The 19,841-nt window shown below is 39.3% G+C and overlaps 1 protein-coding gene across 4 annotated transcripts in view; it reads left to right on the top strand.

The window, feature by feature from the left end:
* tbc1d1 (TBC1 (tre-2/USP6, BUB2, cdc16) domain family, member 1) overlaps positions 1-19,841 on the top strand; it is a 55,780-nt gene that overhangs the window by 34,315 nt on the left and 1,624 nt on the right. For all 4 annotated transcript variants that reach the window (XM_042427556.1, XM_042427580.1, XM_042427565.1 and 1 more), the window contains 7 exons: positions 6,934-7,134; positions 10,439-10,600; positions 12,435-12,593; positions 13,948-14,048; positions 14,222-14,365; positions 16,175-16,334; positions 17,783-17,952. In XM_042427556.1, coding sequence (XP_042283490.1) covers positions 6,934-7,134; positions 10,439-10,600; positions 12,435-12,593; positions 13,948-14,048; positions 14,222-14,365; positions 16,175-16,334; positions 17,783-17,952 — 1,097 coding nt within the window. The remainder of the gene's footprint in view (positions 1-6,933; positions 7,135-10,438; positions 10,601-12,434; positions 12,594-13,947; positions 14,049-14,221; positions 14,366-16,174; positions 16,335-17,782; positions 17,953-19,841) is intronic.

Genomic DNA, 19,841 nt, shown 5'->3' with positions numbered 1-19,841 from the left:
GATGCATTTCAGTTCAAATTATACAAATTTTTTGGTCTATGTAAATGCATTTTCTCCTACATACTGTATGTTCTTAGTACATCCTTTGTACTAACACACTGTATTTGGAATATATAATGATTAAAATACTTGATATAGTTTTCAGGCAAGAAACTGCTCAAATTGCACAATTATGATTCTTTGTTGTTCAATTTTAAAAATTCTGAGGAAATGAGTGGAATCTGATCATTATCCCAGGTAACTAGAGAGAAAACCCCACGACTGATATCTGCCCGCAAAGCTTAAACCCAAAGCCCACTGAGACTGAGAAGTGTTTCAGACTTAAACATAATTTTGCTCATCTAAGTGCTTGTTTGACACAATAAATAACGTCATCATCATTGTCATCTTACTGACTTGTGCCCGTAGTTTATCAAAGAATATAGCACGTCTGTTTGAGATTACTTGCCTAAGTAACAAAGATACAGGCTTTGTGTTCTTGGGAGCAGGTCTGTGTGTATAAGAGGTTTGGCAGGTGAGATGTTGCGACTAGGATCACTCTGCACGCTCCAGTGGTAAACTTAAACATGTCTTCTTCAAAGGAAGTAAGGCAGACCCTGGTTAAGACACTTGTAAATATTACCTTTATTTAAACTTGAAAATCAATGAGGGCTCGCCCTCATTTACAATGATGTTGAGTATAATAAAATAATAAAGATCCATATATAAAAGAAAATAATCAGTTAAAACGAGGATAAGTACAGTTAATTAAGGATACAAGATATAAAAACAAATCAATTAAAAGAAGCACAAACAGAAGTTAAGTGGTTGGTGATCATAGATTAAAATGTCCAAGGGTTACTAAAGTATCAGTTTGTAGGGTGCTCTACAAAGAGTTCCAGGCGTTCGGAGCAGAAAAACAAAATGCAGATCTTCCGAGCTCAGTAAAACCTTGAGGGACTTGAAGTGAAAGCCAGTCATTAGACTGAGTATGACGTGGTCCAGAGGACCAGTCCAGCTTAGATGTGATATAAGATGGCAGCTTCCCAATAAAGGCCTTGTAGATAATTAAGTACATATGCTTATCATGTCTCTCAGACAGACCACCCAACCTTTTCGTAGAGAATACAATAATGAGTGCTATAAACATCACCAGTAATAAACCTAAGGGCAGAATGATAAATCGAATCCAAGGGCTTAAGAGTAGAAGCAGAGGCATGCCTATAAATCACATCACCATAATCCAAGACATACAGAAAAACAGCTTCAACAATCTTTTTCCTACAAAACACTGTTCCTATATAAAAAAAACAACTTTTTGCTTAATTGTTGTCAAGATTGTGTGTATGAAATTTGAATGTGAATTTGTCATCTATCTATATACCAAAGTATTTATATTCTGTAACTCTCTCAATAATGGATCCTTGTACAGTGGAAATATGAAAGTTTTTGCTATTGTTACCTCTAGCTCTAGAGAATAACATAAACTTGGTTTTATGAGCATTCAATACAAGTTTAAGATCATTAAGTGCAGCCTGGAGAACGTAAAAGCAATGTTGCAGGTTCTCCACAGCCAGCTGTGCAGAGTCTGCAATGCAATACAATATTGTATCATCCACATATAAATATGAATGGTAGTTAGTTAATGATGAAAAAATATGATTAATATAAATTATAAAAAGAACTGGACCCAGAATTGAACTTTGTGGAACACCCTTAGTTATTGGTAACAACTCTGAACGAATAGTGCCCAAGTTCACTGACTGCTGCCGATTAGATAGGAACCATTCATAAGCCCTTTAACTAAAACCAACATTACTTAAAATATTTAAAATGAATGATCAACAGTGTCAAATGCCTTGTGTAGACACACATGCTCATATGTGTTCATTTTTGCTTCATATCCTACCAAACTGAAAGAGCATGAGTGAGACAACTCACATTTGCTTCGTCACCTGCGCTATTATTAAAAAAAGCCCCACATGTAGACAGTGGTGCTGTGACAAAGCCTTTCCACTCTGTGTCACTGTTTCATCTAACGTGACTGTTCATGTGTGTTTAGAAAAGAGGAAGGGAGTGAAAATAGATCAGTTTACCTCCACTCTATCTCTTCAGTATGAACTTCAATTGGCTATTATCACCGCTCTGCTGGCAGTTGTTTCTCTCTACCTGCTGTCTGTTTCTTCCCAATGTGTCACAATCAATATGATCCACAGCTAATTGACTTCTCAATCTAGAAATCACACATAAAAACACATGGTGAAGTAGACCCAGATAATATTTTTCTGTTTTCCGAAGCATCAACAAAAGAGTACTTGGGGAAAGTGTGTTAATATTTATAAAGTATATTGTGGCAAGAAAACCAATGTCATTACCAACATAACTGTTCACCAGAGTGTTTTAATGTAAAGTAAAAGTAATTATTGGCTCATTCACAGTATCTCCATTGTTATCAAGATGTGACTGACTGACATGCACGTGAAATTTTGTGAAATCTTGTGTCGGTTTTGGAGCTTTGCATTTTGCAGAACTAAGTGAACGTCTATCTGATATTATCAGTTGAAATTTGTCCATAGCGCTACTGCAATGTTTGACAATAAAGACTGAAAAGGTCTGAAATGAATTGAATTTGAGGAAAAGCCTGGGATGCCCTGGGCGAGTAAAAATAATCTAAATTGGTCTGCTTTGGGATTGACAGCCCTGTCAAATATTTTAGAGGTGTGATTGATATAAGCAGAAAAACGTGTTCTATGTATAGTGTAATATTGATTTAACCTCAGATAACTTGAAATGTCAATTGCCAGTCTTATCTCATCTCATATGAAATATAAAAAAGCGTGGGTGTGTGTATGTGTGAAGAGATGGGAATCATGCTTGTGCTTGCACGTCTTCAGATCCTGCATTTTTGATAATTATATGTACCGTGTGTGTGTGTCTGTGTGTGTGTGTGTGTGTAAGCATGTATGACACAATAAGTGTTGACAGTTGAGATAGTTGGGTTGGTCACACTGCAACTCCACTGTAACGTCTGTATGAAGAGCAAACAGTAAAGAAAGGAACTCTTTGAGGGCAATATATGACCCATATACGCACATGTAAAAACATGTTCACACATGGTACTCATAAGTTAAACGAGGGGAGGAAGTAATTTCTTTGTTAGTTTGTTTTACGGCTGTTGGTATATTGTTGAGTCATATAAGCTCTGAATCAGCTTATAGCACAGTTTGTTACAGTGATATTGGGTAAACCCCTGTATCTGTCTGATGCCTCCTTCTAAAAAAGATTTTCATTGAGAAAGACACAGACACTCTACAGTGTCCTACAACAGTCAGACACAGTTTTACTATCCATTATCAGGGATTGTGGCAGGGATTATTGAGTCTGTATGAATGATCTACTGATGTAGTAGTCAATAGTTTAGAAATGTTATAAAAGCTTTTCTAAAAGCTAAAATGAAAGTGCAGCATATGGATGTTTGTTTTGTATTCTTACAGAAAACAGAAGACTCTTTTTCACAAGAGAACAAAGTCACACAAGTCTTCAATATGAGTCAGTGAGTTTTTATACAAGTCCTATGATGCCAGTATGGTTCAGACAAAGCTGCACAATATTGTTCATTTTCATTCAAACTATTATTACTCACTTGTGTAGCTGCTATTGCTTATTTGCCCAGAGGATTATAAAAAATAACACACAACATGATGAAGACTCTTTAAAGCAGCAAAAAGTCAATATTTATTGTAGTAATGACATATCAAATGACAAGGTGTAATATCAGAGGTGTTATTCAAAGTGATGAAGAATCACAGAGAATTACCACCTGACCCTGCAGCTTCCCTCGAGTTTCAGCTTGTTGTTGAACTTCTTCACACGGGAGACGCAGCCCACGTAGGTGATGATGACAGGACGTAGGTATGTCATGCAATGTGAAACCAAAACTAACTGGAAGGTTAGGCCGAAAGAAAAGGCCCTTAAAATCATGTCAGCATTGGATAATGACAGAGAAACAGCATTGAACTAAAGATTCAGATTCAGATTCAGACAACTTTATTTATCCCAGAAGGGCAATTCAGTTTCACAGCCTACCCAGTTCACATAAATAAAATAAATACAACTCGGTCTAGCAGCAGCATTTAAACATATGCATCAACATCAACATGTCAGTGACAATAGGTCAACGCATGGTACAAGAGCAAGACCAGCAGGCAACACACTCTGACACCCTCAGGTCGCCACATATGGGCTGACGTAACGAGTCAGGTGTAAACAACAAGTTTACCATTTACAAGGACTGGCCTACATTTCACTTACTACTGTTGGCATTTAGCAGCCTGATAGCAGAAGGACCGAAAGAATTTGAAAAGCGGTTAGTTTTCCTAGGGGGCGCATGATAGCACCGGCCGTGGGGCATTAAAGAGAATTCAAAGAGGAACAGTGGTCACTATTAGACCCCCAACACTCAGTGAAAGACACCTACAGTAACAGGTTATTTTCCATATTAGTCACTGTGTGCAGAAAGCCAGGCACTGCTGGCAGCTGCTGTGTCTTTTTTGATTCGACCACTGCGGGGTGCCAAAGTCTAAAATCTCCAAATTCTACTTATAGATACTTTAAGAACTCACCTCAGCCACAGACATTTCCATACAGATCAATTAACATCTCTCAACAATTTAACATTATAACCTTCAAAACAGATAATAAGATAATAGATAATAATGAATTTCATTGTAATAATTGTAACAATGTAAGGTGTTGCCTCTATTATTTTGTTTTTGTTGTTTGGGTCTAAGAATGCAACATGGAATGTGGGAGTAATGTGACCTTTTTATCCACCCTTGCAGCGAATGTGCTCCTCATAAGTAATTAGCTAGGTGTGAGCCTGTCAAATTACATTAAGTTCCTTTTCAAACGAAACGAAATAGGCAAACAGCTGGAATGATATCACTCCTTAACCTTAATAAAATCTGCACCTGAACTTTATTTAGACAATCAACTGTTAGAAAAACAGTTCTCTTAGCTGGTCAGTGTGCCGGCTGAATGCAGCACGTGGGTGTGTATTTATGTGTGTGTGCATGCTTACATACATGAGGTCATGGGTGTGTCAATTGTGCATGTTGGGGGGGGGTGGGGGGTGGGGTGTCTCAAGGTCATGTTGACAATCCACACACAGACAGCGCCAGAGGAAAGCGCCAGTCTTGTTGACCCACTTTGCATGTTGAGAGTGCGCGTGTATCTTTGTGTTTGTGCGTACATGTGCGCGTGTGTGTGTGTGTGCTTGGTTCTGGCTAAGTAGGAGTGTTTACTCAGGGAGTGGATTGTGCCACTTTGTGCAAGAGGGTGTGTGTGTGGTTATTTTGGCGTTAAGACATGGTTTTATTAAGTTAGGCACACATTCGAGTTCTTATGGATAAGGTTAGGTTAGGGTAAGTGACCTGGGAATTAATGTAATCGGTAATTTAATCGGAGAGTCCCCATAAGGGCATGTGCGTGTGTCTGTGGATTTATGACACCTAAAAGCTAACTCTTCAGTAGAGTTTTGTTGAAGCGGTGTAGCAGTCTGTGTTTGTCTAACAAATACATGTCTCTCTTAAGAGAATTCACTGAGTGTGTGTGTGTATGTGCGTGTGCGTGCTGTGTCTGGTTTGTCTTCACTTCTTTCATAACGTAAGAGCCATGTTTGTATAGTGACTCTGCCATCTTGGAAAGTCTCACTGACGCAGACACAAAGGTATACATTAATGTCAATCTCATCTGGCACAAAGAACACTATTGTCAGCGTAGGTTTGTTTAAAAGTTTGGACACAACTTCCCATTCATTTGAATGAGAAAGTGTGTCTAGACTTTTAACTGGTACTGTATCAGTGGCAAGAGTGTTGCATATCTTACATATTTCTAATTTTCCTCAGAAGTGTTTTTGGAAAGATAAGCATCAGATTTACATACCTAAGTCAAGTTAGGTGTGTGTGTGTGTGTGTGTGTGTGTGTGTGTGTGTGTGTGTGAGAGAGAGAGAGATCAAACTTAATCTTCCTATGAACTGAAAGAGAAGCAAGTGCTATCAGGATAGTTGTTATGTCCTTCCTCTAAACAACACAGGGTATTTTGAGGTTTGGGATCCACCCTGTACTTTGAGGTGGAGTCACACAAACACTTTTTTTTACTCTGCATGCGTTGCAACCAACAGTGTCAAATGTATCTATGTTTAGCATTTTTCTTTTTATTATGTATGAGTGTCCGATGGAATGACAGAGAAAGGAGGTCAGACGGCCTCTTTCCAGTTTTAACCTAGTTGATATTTTGTCTGAGTTCTGCATTTTGCCCATTTCTCACTCTATTTTGTTCGTACTTATAAACAAATTAAAGCATTAAAAAATCCTTATGAAAGACTTGAAGAATGATACCCTGGATTAATTGTAGTGCCTTCCATCCCCATAATCCTCTCCTTTATTTTTCAACTCTATAATCCTGCCAAGAATCACTTTGTTTGGACATGTACCACGTAACCACAAAATTGTAGGTATGAATCCAGACATAGACCTTTGAGGCACTGAAACATTGAATAATTAGTTAATGGACCGATATTAATGGATAACTGTTTTGATCATCATAACAAATCACTTAATCACATACTGTATTAAGTTAAAATAAATGCATTTTTGATTTTGACTGTGGGTCCGTTAGAAAAGCGGTTTTAAGGCATCATTTTTCACATCTTGAAAATAAAGAAAATTTGAAACTAAATTAAATTATTAAATTGTTTGTTTAGTTTGTCACATTTCATACCAGATAATTTTTATTTTCTCTTTTTCTGCTAGCCTAATCTGCCATATCACGCAACCCTGCTTAAAAATGTTAAACCTTTTTTTTTTAAACTTTTTTTCCATATACTTTTATTTACTGCTGCGGTGGACACCTAATAATAATAATGATGTGATATAATCTGATATGTCTTTCAGAGCGGGGGGATTCCTGTCTAGACGGGGGTCGGGTGTGTGTGGGCCAGGTGGTCGGTGGAGGAAGTGGGGACTCGTCCATGAGGGTGGTGCCTGAAGAACGGACAAAGAGGAGCAAAGAGGAGCTGAGGGAGCTCTGGAGGAAGGCCATCCTGCAGCAGATCCTGCTGCAGAGGATGGAGAGGGAGAACCAGAAACTACAGGGTGAGTTAGATGGATGAAGGGTGGGAGAAATGCCATAGCACTCATACACACACACACACACACACACACACACATATAAGGCTGCAGACTCTTGTGCACTTCGCAACAAGGTTAATTATATGGCCACATTATCATTAATAATAGCACTCACATTCTTGCATTGGTGTAGTACTTATTATTATGTACGTATTATTGAATCACAGTACATTTTACTGCTGCCTGGTCTGTCAATGTTATATATGATTTGTTGTCTGTCTACATGATGACAAGAGCAGGAACCAGCTTTGTTTCATTTAGCAGTGTTGGCATCACTCACTTTGTAATGCTGTTGAATTAGACAATGAGTTGATGAGTCTCTTGAAACTAAATAGCAAGACAAACAAGTCTTTTTTAATCCATCTTTGGCAACCAGCCTCTCCAGATGCACACACGCACACTCAAGTTAGGTAATGGAATACACACCTATTATTCCTCTTCTTATATTTAAACCCACAACAAAGTAACAGGTTATATAAAATATAGTTGTTTGTGTGTGTGTGTGTGTGTGTGTGTGTGTGTGTGTGTGTGTGTGTGTGTGTGTGTGTGTGTGTGTGTGTGTGTGTGTGTGTGTGCATGCGCGTGCGTGCGTGCGCATGTGTGTATGTTTGTGTGTGTTTGCTGGTAGACGCATATCTAAGGGTGTGTCAAGTGCACCACCTCTTTCCTGACCCAGTTGGCACACCTAAGTATGCGCCACACCCCTAATTACCTGCACTGTACGCAGGTCATTAATTCACACAAACGCAACATTTAATCCGTCACGCAGATAGACATGAAGGGTGTGGATGGAGGGAATGTGGGTCAATGTTGATGTAAGAAAATCAAGTCCGGGCAGCGACCTCCGTCTATTCAGCCTCACGCATACACAGTCATAGGGACACACACTTGCTGTACACGTACTATACACTCCGATATACGCATCTCCAGGATCTTGGGCGTCTGTAATTTAATTGTGTTTTATTCCCCTCACAGGGTGCGCTCCACCTTTCTATTCGTTATTTATCTGGGTGGAGCCCAACTCCCTCTCCTCTATTCAGTCTGTTTATCTCTCTCTCTGTTGCCTGGTTTATGGGTCAACTGTGACACTGTGTATCTTTGTCAGCTCCAGGGTGGAGTATCCTATCCTGTTGTGTGTTATCAAGGGTGGAGTATTCCGGCGACAGAAAGGGAGAGAAATAGAGAGCGGGAGGCAAGGAGGCTTGAGCGCTAGCTGGGCGGCAGCCAATGAGCGAGTCCTGATGGACGAGACTCTGCCTGCTTCAGACAGCTGATAAGACAGACAGCAGAGCCACGGTCTCTCCAACAGCATCTATTCTTACTCTGGGTGTGTCAGCTATCTGCTCCGTCTAAGTTCCCTTCCTTTATTCTCCAGAGTACGCCTTCCAGGTCACTCTCGCTACTTTTCTGTCTTTGATTTTGAAGGCCTTGATATACAATGCCTCATAAGTAATCAGACCTATCTTGAGACGTTCTCAAGTAATCAGACAAGTTATTTAAAATGATTTTATTCTCTTGTTTGAGTTCTACACAAAGCACTAGTGACTTTTGGAAGGCACTGAATTTTCTGTCATTTTTGTCTGCATGTTGTACATAAAAAAGACAGTCATCAGTCACTTACACTGTAGCTCATTAGAGCTGCAGTGTTATCATAAATTCCTCACTTCTGCCAGCCGTATTTTTTAATCTGTTATAAGTACATTTGGCGAAATCCCCGTTGTTTGCTACACACTTCATTTGAAGGTATAAGTGCAGGAAATGGCCTGCTGTCTCCCCTGTCCAGTAATGATGATGTCACTCTCCCCAGCTCTGCCAAGTTGCAGCTGGTCACTGGGTGGATACCACACATGAGCGGAAAAGGGTGGAGAAGTCCACAAGGGAAGGAGGGAGAGAGAGAGAGAATGTGGTTGACAGACGAGACAAATGTGGAATTGAATACGAAGAAAAGAGTCTAGTGTTGGGCGAGAAACAGAAAGAGAAGAAGAGATAGGCTGTGGGTTAAGAGATTAGGGGAGTGGAGAGAGGAAGGGTGTTGTCAGAAAGAGAGGAACAGATGAGGGGCGCTGGGTGTGCCCTCACCTTCTTTGATCACTGGTGTCAACATGTCGCAACGGAATTCACAGTTTGTGTGTTTCTATTGAGTTAACATGCAGCGTAAGTCTGAACGTCCAGGACCAAGGTTTCCCTGTAAATTTGATTATGCAAAAGAGAAAAAAAAGGCTTAAAATGTCCCCAGTTAGAAAAATATGACGAGGTTTAATCAAAATAATAAGACATCCAAGGGGCCTCTCTGACATTCCTTGATTTACCCTCTGCCTCCAAATTATGATCGGATCTAATTAAAACTGTCAATCTAGTTTTCAACTGGTATGTTATTATATGTCATATAGCTAGCCGATGTATCTAGTATTGTAGTTGTGTAATCAGATGCTATGAACACGGATATTAACATTAAAAAACAACTGAAAAGGTCAATACGGTGCTTAACCTGCAGCGCTGCTCCAGCAGTTCTTTCTCATTCTGTGTAAGCTGACTCTGACAGTTGGAGCTGTTTACCTCCAATGTTTCCCAATGAAAAAAAAAATTCAAAAGGTTTTCTGTTTCTGTCTTTGATTCTTTAACCCAAGTCTGATGAATCCTGTGAGCATCTTGTCTTTTCTGGTCAATTTAGTCACTAGATGATGATTGACAACCTCAGTATTTTGTCTAAAATTGAAGGTTTTCTTTGATAAAACTGTTGAAATTTATTCTTCTGACTTAAGCAGAGGTGGTCGTTGAATTGCTTTAAACAGCTGCAGTCACATTTTCTCCTCTACGCTGTTTTTAATTGTTATGACTGACTAGTTTCAGATGAAAAAGTACATTTTCTGGATAATATTGTGATAAGATTAGATGTTCTTGTTAAATAGCCATCTACATCTACAAGCCATCTTTTACAATTATTGTGTCAGTTTTGTATCTCATTATTTTCATTTTGCGATGTGTTTTAATTTTGATGACCGGCTTGAGTGAAGATTGTGTGAAAGTCAGTATCAGTAATTTGTGAAAGTGCATGAGCACAGCGGCTGATGTTGTCAGTGCATAACAAAACCTAAAGGTAAACACGAAATGTACAGAGCTTGGGACTGTGTGACACTGACCAGGTGTTTACAGGTTCTGTGCCTGCAACAAACAAACACACACACACACAAACACCACAGGACCAAGTCAAAGGGCATTGGGGCTGTCATGTTATTGATGTATATTGTCTGTTTTGTCATGTTTGTAGCCTCAGAGAGTGACCTGCAGAACAAACGCCTGAAGCTAGACTATGAGGAAATCACTCCGTGTCTGAAGGAGGTCACTCTGGTGTGGGAGAAGATGCTGGGAACTCCTGGAAGGGCAAAGGTCAAATTTGACACAGAGACGATACATGCTGCAGTTGCACAAGGTACTCCACAAATACATACTGTATATCAGTTCTTCTTGGAAATGTTTGCTTTTTTTTCTTTTTTTTTAATCACCAGGTATTTGCAAATATTGACCAGAGCTTAATGTATAAAGCTGCAAAACTGAAAATATGTATTGTTACTTTTCTCCTTATCATCTGCCATGGCCCTTTTCCCAAATACAGTGAAAGAAAGCAGTGTAAATTCCGTGAAATGTTTTTTAATCCATTGTCAGAGTAAAGTCGATGTGTTTTCCATGAACAACTTCACCCCCAGTGTCCGCCTCTTATTGTCGGGGTTTTCTGTTCTGTTCATTCTTTAGTATCAGCATGTTCTGCAGAGAGGACAGGCATGTTATCTCTTCTGCCCCCTGGCCTCGAACACAACAGGAGAAATCTAATGTCCAGAACATAACATGCACACAGAAAGGATACTGGAAAACAAATAGCAGTGTTTGAATTTGGTTAGGTAGCCAGATTATGACTCAAGCTGACGACACCGTGTTAAAATGGTGGTCACATCATCTTATTGGAGGCCAGGAGTAAAGCTGCTAAGGCTGCAAGCTCACATGTGTGCAAACATCCTCCTCCTATGATCTACATGCTGAGAGTTTGTTGTTCGATTCCAGTCCCTTCTTTTTATGAAGTATTACATTGATAGAATTTGTATCACCAAGCATAAAATGAGGTGCAGCCACTTTCTCCTTTTTCTTGTATTGTTCATCTTACACTGCCCTTCTATCATTAGCACCTCCAATGTGCCCTTGAGCAAGGCCCTTAACCCACAACTGCTCCTGTGGCTTAGACTGTGCTTGTACTGAGCTGCTTCCTGCTCTGAATTTGTGTGAACAGGGCGTTCCCAAAAAAGAGAAAGAGGCTGAAAAAATCTGTTTCTGTGTTTAAATCCTGTTTGGATTTACTGAAAGAAATCAAGTCTGATCTGATCTAAAAAGTAATTAACACTGCTCTACTCCAGCACTTGTAAATAAATGAACACATATGTCAGTAATTGTGTATGCTCCAGATATCACCATGGAATTAAAATTATGCAGGACCCGAAATACAGAATTATTATAGCAGGCTATCTGCAGAATTTAAAAAGACCTCAAAAAAGGCCTTTGAAAGTATTTAAAAGTCTTAAATTTCAATTACAGTGGTCTTAAATATTTTATTTGCCTTCTTACTTGGTTAGCTATATTTCTATGAATTATTGTTATACAGCTTGTAAGTACTAACAAAAATGCGATATATAATTGTCAATAAATTCACATACTTAAGACATAATCGTGGGCCTTAGTGTCCCTACTGGTTTTCTGTCATTCTTTGACCAATTTGACTGTGAAAAGATTGTTTTCTATGTGGTATTAAAATAGTCTTTAAAAGTCTTACATTTTGTTTAGTGAATGCTGCAAAAACCTTGTATAATCAGGGAAAATATTTGTGGTAAATACTCTAAATGCAAGGTCCACTTACACAAGGCTCAAGGGATAAACATTGTAGAACATTGTGTCTCCTCAACATATAGAAACATTTTCTTTGGACAAACACACTGCTTTCTGTCAGTCAATCACTCAAACTAATGACTGAGTTGACGTGAGGTATTTTCTACAGTTGAGGTGAGGTACATCTGAGGTGAGCCTCTACAGCAACCTCAGATGAGATTCGCAACATTTTAAAGTCCTTACATCAGATCACATTCTTTTATAGGTCAGGAATGATGAAAATCGTTTTGGCAAGTCCCGCACCTGCAAGGCTGTCAATTTGCATGTTATTGTGTTTAAGCACCTTTAAATATCCGCACACCACCCTCCTCCTTCATCTCTGTCATCTCTGGCAGGTGTCCCAAGGCAGCATCGAGGCGAGATCTGGAAGTTTCTCTCGGAGCAGTACCTGCTCAGGCAGACGGTACCCTCCCGAACCCCAACCAATCACACTCCGTACAAAGAGCTGCTGAAACAGCTCACCTCACAGCAGCACGCCATCCTCATAGATCTGGGTAACACGCACTCACACTTGCATACACGTTTTAGGCGCTTTTTGAGCTATTTTGCCATATGGAAAGAACTCAATAACAAATAAACGTACACACTGTGCGCACATACACACACCGTACTTTTGCACTCTCTCTCACACATTTAATTCAACAACATATTTTACATTTGACAGAGCGATTCGACATTGTAATGTTTCAAACCTCACTTTTAACACTTTCACCCTCAAATGTTCCCAACACCTACCACCCACAAACCCACACACACACACAGTACCTACACCCCACCCATATAACACCCACATACATACATACACACATCCATCCCTGCAGCTCTTAACCTCCTCTGTTTTTGCTGTTGATCCTGAGTCTTTCATCTGGCTAGCATGTTATTCACGCTACATCAGTAGGGTGGGGACAGCAGTAGCAGTTGCTAACATGGCACGATGTAAAGGTGTTATGTGCTGTTGGATAAAAGCACGCAGTGGTTATGATAATGAAGCAGCAACACAACAAGGTTTTTACACCTTGTAAATAAGCAAAGAGGCCAGTTTAAGTGTGTTAACATGTGTTAGGCAATAGGAGGAAGGTATAGAATTTAGGCTTGTGAAGTTCAACACTCCCACACCCAATATTTGGCACACAGAACAGACACACACACACTTTCCTCTAGGCAGGGGAGGGGAGTCGCGGCATTATCTTCACAAACATAAAGCCTCCACAGCACATTCCACACTCACACAGTCGTCATTGTCTTCTCTAAAGCCTCACTGTCACACACACTGTAAGTCAAGAAGTCCTCCATCCCAAAACACACACACACACACACACCTGCCAATTACCAACCCGTCCATATGAAGAATGTTCTTTTTACAGATTACAGGTCCTCATTATATTGTCATTCTTGAAAGGTATGTGTCCTGTCCACCGTTACATGTTAAGCTTCTGAGGGAGGGTATACAGTCTTGGCGTAAAGCCACATTCATGTGTGTGTGTGTGTGTTTTCATGAACATGTTTGTAAGCATGATGGCTTGTAATGGTTCTGCACATGCTCGTACACTGAGCTCCCTTTTTTTTTAACATCAACAGCTAAGTGTGAAGTCTAGCATCCCAAAGCGAAGTTCAGCAGAGTTGATGCTTCGCTCAAACACATGTACACACCCAGAGGCTTTGGTGTTCAATGGATTGTTCTCAGATTGTTTCCAGGAGTATTTCAGATAAAATCAAGTTAATCAAATCTATTAAATGGTGTTTTGCATTTTTAGGTGTATATCAGTTTGATCTCAGTCTTCAAATAGATACTTTGTGTTGCAAACTAAAGTACTGTACAGACAATGTCTCTCTTTTCTTCTGTCTCAGGTCGCACTTTTCCCACTCATCCATATTTCCAAGCGCAGCTGGGGGCAGGACAGCTGTCTCTGTATAATTTATTGAAGGCCTACTCACTGCTGGACCCTGAGGTAACATTCATGTTGTGTTTTATGGCTTTCTTTCTCTTTCATTTTCTTGTTTGGGGGTCTGTCTTTCCTGCTCTTAATAGACTAAATGGAACTGTCAAATGTCTTTTTAGCTTAAGCCTTTTTCCCCTGCCCTGTCTGCGTAGATGTCAAGTTTCTTATTGTTGTTATTGTAGGTGGGCTACTGCCAGGGCCTGTCCTTCATTGCGGGAGTGCTGCTGTTACACATGGGGGAAGAGGACGCCTTCAACATGCTGAAATTTCTAATGTATGACGTCGGGCTCCGCAAACAGTACAGGCCTGACATGATTATCCTGCAGGTAAAATGCCTACACACACAGTGTCTCTTTGTCCTACATATGTAGTACATATTTATTAAATCTGTCACTTCCCCTTAAACACCTAAACCTGGATCTGAATGCACAACAGAAGACTTTAGGTCTCCATCTTTTTATGTCCATTTATCAGCCCATCTCGGCACTGATATCATTATGAAGAAATCACATTCCTCCTGTCTGTTTTCAAAATTATAGTGATCATCTTAAGAGTCTTGCATTTTTGTGTCCCCTCCATACATGTTTCAGAAATATAAAAATACTCCCTATGACTAATACTTAGTGTCTGACATGATTTTTCCACAATAAAAATTCAAGTACTTCCTTAAAAATCGTTGAAATTACATCTACTCCTTCTCCCTCACTGAAGAATACAGAATCTATGAATATGCAAATATTTTTCATTTGAAAAGTTGAACTGCTGGATACAAGATGTTTCCTACCTCCATTGTCAGTGTTTGTGCACTGGAGGCTTCAAGTTTCCACATCACACTTGTATAAATTGAATATTGGACTCCAAACTAGTCGCGATGTCACAAATAATGCTCATAGGTACACGCTTTAAACTCAGATTTTTGCTGAGCTCAGAAAAACTTTCCCTCTTCAGCGGATGTGAAAAAATTGTCAACATTTGCATAAACATCATTCTGCACAGTGAAGCCCAAACATCTACATGAAGGAACAAGAAGAAAAACATATTTTTGACTGGAGGGCAATTCTAAATAACATGAAAGGGTGCTGCATCGTTGGTGGGGTTGAGCTGTGGTTACTGTTGCCTTGTTTATATTTGGTGCGAAGGTTTAACGGGCATCCCGCCAAACATACCTGCGGCGTAGGTTTGGAATTATAGTTTAATCAGATTTCATTGTTTGATAGAACGACTGCAATAATAGACAGATGTATGGTACATGGTCAGCAGACTTTTTTTCACTGAACTGTCCTGAAAAACAATTTTAACTGTCCCCAAGTGAATGTAAACCGTCCCAAAATCAGAATGTTGTTTCTTTACTTTGTTATTATCATATATAGTTGTTAGTTGTCAGTAAAAACAGCATTAAAATGTTGAGGAAATAAATAATTATATTTATTTTGCTTCACTCAAAGAAAAAGGTTTAAACAAAACTGAAAAACTTATCTGTAAACTGTAAAAACCAGAATTAAGAAAAAATAAATAGGAGAACACAGAATTTGGTAAAAAATGTAGTAGCTCAGTCTCACTTGTCTCAGTCTTTGTACTCTTTTGTGCCCTGAAGCCACTACTTTATTGTGTGTGTTGTATTGATATACAGGGGCAGACATTAACATTAGGTAAGGTAGGCAACTGCCTGGGGCCCCCAACTAAAAGGGCCCCAAATAGCTATAGATTTATTATGATGTTTAGATACAAACATTTTTTAATTATGTTACTATTCTAACTCATTATCCACCAAAATAACTTACAAAAAGCCCCCAAAGCACTTTAAAAATATGCAACTGTAAACTTGTATTTCTACTTCAAAGTGACGGCGGGAAAATTCTCTTCACTGAAAAGGAGTGTTGATGTTCTTTCGATCATTTTGATAAAGAGGGAGAATTGCTGCGAGCAGAAGGTTTGCAATGGAGATGTCTTTTCCAGATGTGTTTCAAAATTAGAGCGAATAATTGAGCCTTTCTTCAACCGAAGTTCAACTAAATCCAGCTTTAAAACCATGTATAAAATGATAAAATGGTATTCTGCACATACTGCACACTCAGCTGCATCCTCCCAGTCAGACCGGTAAACAAAAGTTGTCTGTGTCATGTTGTTCATTCCAGATTCAGATGTACCAGTTGTCGCGGCTGCTCCATGACTACCACAGGGATCTATACAGCCATCTTGAGCAGCAAGAGATCGGACCCAGTTTATACGCCACCCCCTGGTTCCTCACCGCCTTTGCCTCACACTTCCCCCTCGGCTTCGTGGCCAGAGTCTTTGGTGAGTTACTGTTTGAGGACTGCATGCTGTATGTATCTGCACTCATGGAACACACTCTTAAAAAAACGAGCTCTGCAGTATCAACGCAGGAAAGGTGCAGGATGGTGGGGCTTCAACCGAGATGTTTAGATTATCTCTCCCTCTCCCTTGATCCCTGAATGATGGAAGTGGGAGGAAAGTGGTGGTGCAAGAAGAAAATAAACAAACAATTATGTTAGGAGCAAGAAGAGGAAATAGAAGATTCAGAGAGGAAATTACTGCATTAAATAAGTGTAGCAGTTGGGAGAATGTTGTCAAGAAGTGTCACTGTATATTGTAAAATTTAAGTTTTATGATAATTAGGGCTGCAGCTAACAATTATTTTCATTATCAATTCATTGATTGGTCTACAAAAATTCAGAAAACATTGAAACAACAATGAAAAAAACAGAGTCCAAGATGACGTCTTCAAATGCCTCATTTTGTCAGACCAACAGTCAAAAACCCTTAAGATATTCTGTTTATTGATTTTAAATTATTTAGATCCTTACAAGGGAGAAGCTGGAACTAGAGAACAATGATCATGTTTGCTTAGAAAATAACTGAAACAATTATTGAATTATCAAAATAGTTGCCAATAGTTTTTAGTTGACTAATCATTGATAATCAAAACTTTTCTTCAAACCTGGACAGCAGTTTCCTTGAAATGTAGTCTCATACACACATTTGAGATAAAATCTGTGTTAGTCAGTTACACACTGTTGTTTTCCTCTGAAGTGACCTTTTATCATTTATGTAAATACCATCACACCCACAGCCCCTTGTTTAATGTCCGTGTGTGCGTGTGCGTGTGTGTGTGTGTGTGTGTGTGTGTGTGTGTGTGTGTGTGTGAGAGAGAGAGAGAGAGAGCTTTTCTCTCCCTCATTCCTTCCTTACTGTTTTTTTCATGCCTAATTTCTTACACGGTGCTCAGTCACTGAACCAGACTCACTGGCTCCTCATGCTCATCCAAGCGTAAGACTGTGTGCACGCACGCGCGCATGTGTGCGTGTGTGTGTGTGTGTGTGGGCATCATCATAGCACTGTGAAGTCTTTGATATTGTATGTGGGTCCACTCATATATCACATATTACTCACTGATGTATGATCTCATGCAGTTGTGCCTAACCTTTACCCCACCCTGATGCATTTAAAGCACACACACAAATACACACACCTACACATTCTCACTTTATTCAGCCCAGACTATATTTATGTTGCTTAAACCTGTTTTACTGACGTCAAAGCATCTATCATGAAAAACCCCTTAAGTCATCAATCAACATAGTAAGCTGCATCGTGTCATTATTATCGGTACGTGACATCAGCGCCTTTTTCCAATCACCTGTGTCATTGTTTTCTTTCTCTTTCATTTCTTTTTCTTCTGCCCTTAACTTCAATTCCTTTTCTCTTCTGTCTCCTCCTGTCAGATATGTTATTTCTGCAGGGGTCAGAGGTCATCTTCAAGGTTGCTCTGAGTCTGCTGGGGAGCCACAAGCCTCTGATCCTTCAGCACGACAGCCTGGAGTCCATAGTGGACTTCATCAAGACCACACTGCCCAACCTGGGCCTGGTGCAGATGGAGAAAACCATCAACCAGGTAAGAGAGACAATAACTATCCCTTTAATTACTACACTGTCCGACTGATGACAATACAAAGTAACTCTAATTTGTTAGCATACAAAAAACTACAACTCCCATGAAAATTTACTGCGGCAGCGCCAATCTAATCAACAGTCCAAAATCAAAAGGCATTCAGTTTACTATCATGAACAACAGTGAAAAGCTTCAAATACTCAAATTTGGGAAACTGCAACCAGCAAAAATTTAGCATTTTTGATTAGAACAATTATTTATCAAACTAGTTGCAGATTCATTTTCTGTTGACTAATCATTGCAGCTCTAATCACATTTATTAAAAAATCATAAAAATACAGTATTGCCATAAAGCAGTCCTGCTAATTGATTTTGTCAATAAAGGCCTAATAAACCCAGAGATTTTGAAAGAAAAGTAGCTGTCATATCAACGGTATGAATTGCAAAATCTTGATTTATATTGTCTTAGGGTCTCTATCCTCTTATCACCATCTCCTCCATTATAATATATTGTTGTTATTCTTTTGGGAAGAAGCAGGAAAGAGACAGATGATTTTTAATAATCTTTTAACTAGTAACTGGTGACTCAGTGACCTTTTGTATTTCACTTCCTCTTCTATGCTTTTGTGTAAATATGTGAGTCGTTATTGTTAAGCTACTAAATGAACTCAAAAAACCTTATAACACTTCACTGAACAAATGTGTTTCATCATAAATTCTGACACCTCATAGCAAGTGATAAAGAAACAATCTGATTGTTTTATGACTAAACAAGAAAGTGGGCAATGATATGCTGCTTGGGTGACCGAGGCTATCACAGTGAACCACACCTTCTCCTCATAGCAGTGATGTGGGCAGCTGATGGGTGGAGTGTCACTGAAGTCATTTAACCATCACCTCATGTGTTTATCAGTATTTGCGGTGGGGGGAAAAAAGAAACAGGAAAACTACTGTGTGTCAAAAGTATCATCACATGTCAAATGACTCAAACAACCAACAATCCCAAAGTCATAATTAGACTTCCTTTTGTAATGTTTCTGAGTCCTTCTCATGCATGTAAACTTATGTCAAGATAAAACTGTCACCATCAACACGTACACAATAATGTAAGTTGTCTTGAGATAGAAGGAGCTGACACAAGTTTGATGATGATGAGTCAACCACTCGTAGAGAGATGTTATCAAGCTACACTATAGTTAAAAAAGTATGCATAACAATAGGGTAACAAGTCATGCACTAACATGCCAGTACTTCCACCCCCCTCTGGTGCAACTTACCTTCATTAGATTATCTATATGCTAACAGTGCTGTGACTCACAGTTTCACCTGCAGGATCAATGCCAATCATGTCCTGTTGTTCATTTTCATCAGGCAGCCGTGTGGAATTTGTAGCAACAGGACAACAAAGGATTTGCGAAATCTGTGTAATTTGAGACAAAAGGAAAAGGAAATATTTTAAGGGAAACTCAAGTTGAACTTTCGTTCATACTTTTGTCCATTAGTTGCAGTTAGGTTGCTGAGATGTGGGAACATGGTGACTTCACTAAAAAGACACCAGACAGGGGAAGAACCACTGATCAGTCTGACAGTCTTACAAGTTTAAACAAAACCACAGGTTAGACTTATTTGGTAGATCAAACAAAAACAAATGCTAAAATTACTGCTTTATTATTCCCTGTGAGTTATAAACACCTTGGCTTTCCTAAGTTGTGCTATAAGGTGCGTTCACTTTCAGTTTGCCTGCAAATAAAAGGGGTTTCTATCATCTTGCTGAACTCAAAAAAGCAAAAACTTTGGAGTGCATCTTTGCTTTATAAACAAAAAGGGGTGTGACCCTTGTTCTTTGGAATGAATTGCCACAATAAATGCAAACAAGAAAGAAAAATCCACCC

The sequence above is a fragment of the Thunnus maccoyii genome, chromosome 2 (assembly GCF_910596095.1).
Source record: "Thunnus maccoyii chromosome 2, fThuMac1.1, whole genome shotgun sequence".
Classification (NCBI taxonomy): Eukaryota; Metazoa; Chordata; class Actinopteri; order Scombriformes; family Scombridae; genus Thunnus; species Thunnus maccoyii.
Note: the sequence above shows the minus strand (reverse complement) of the source record. Positions and strands in the feature narration are given on the sequence as shown.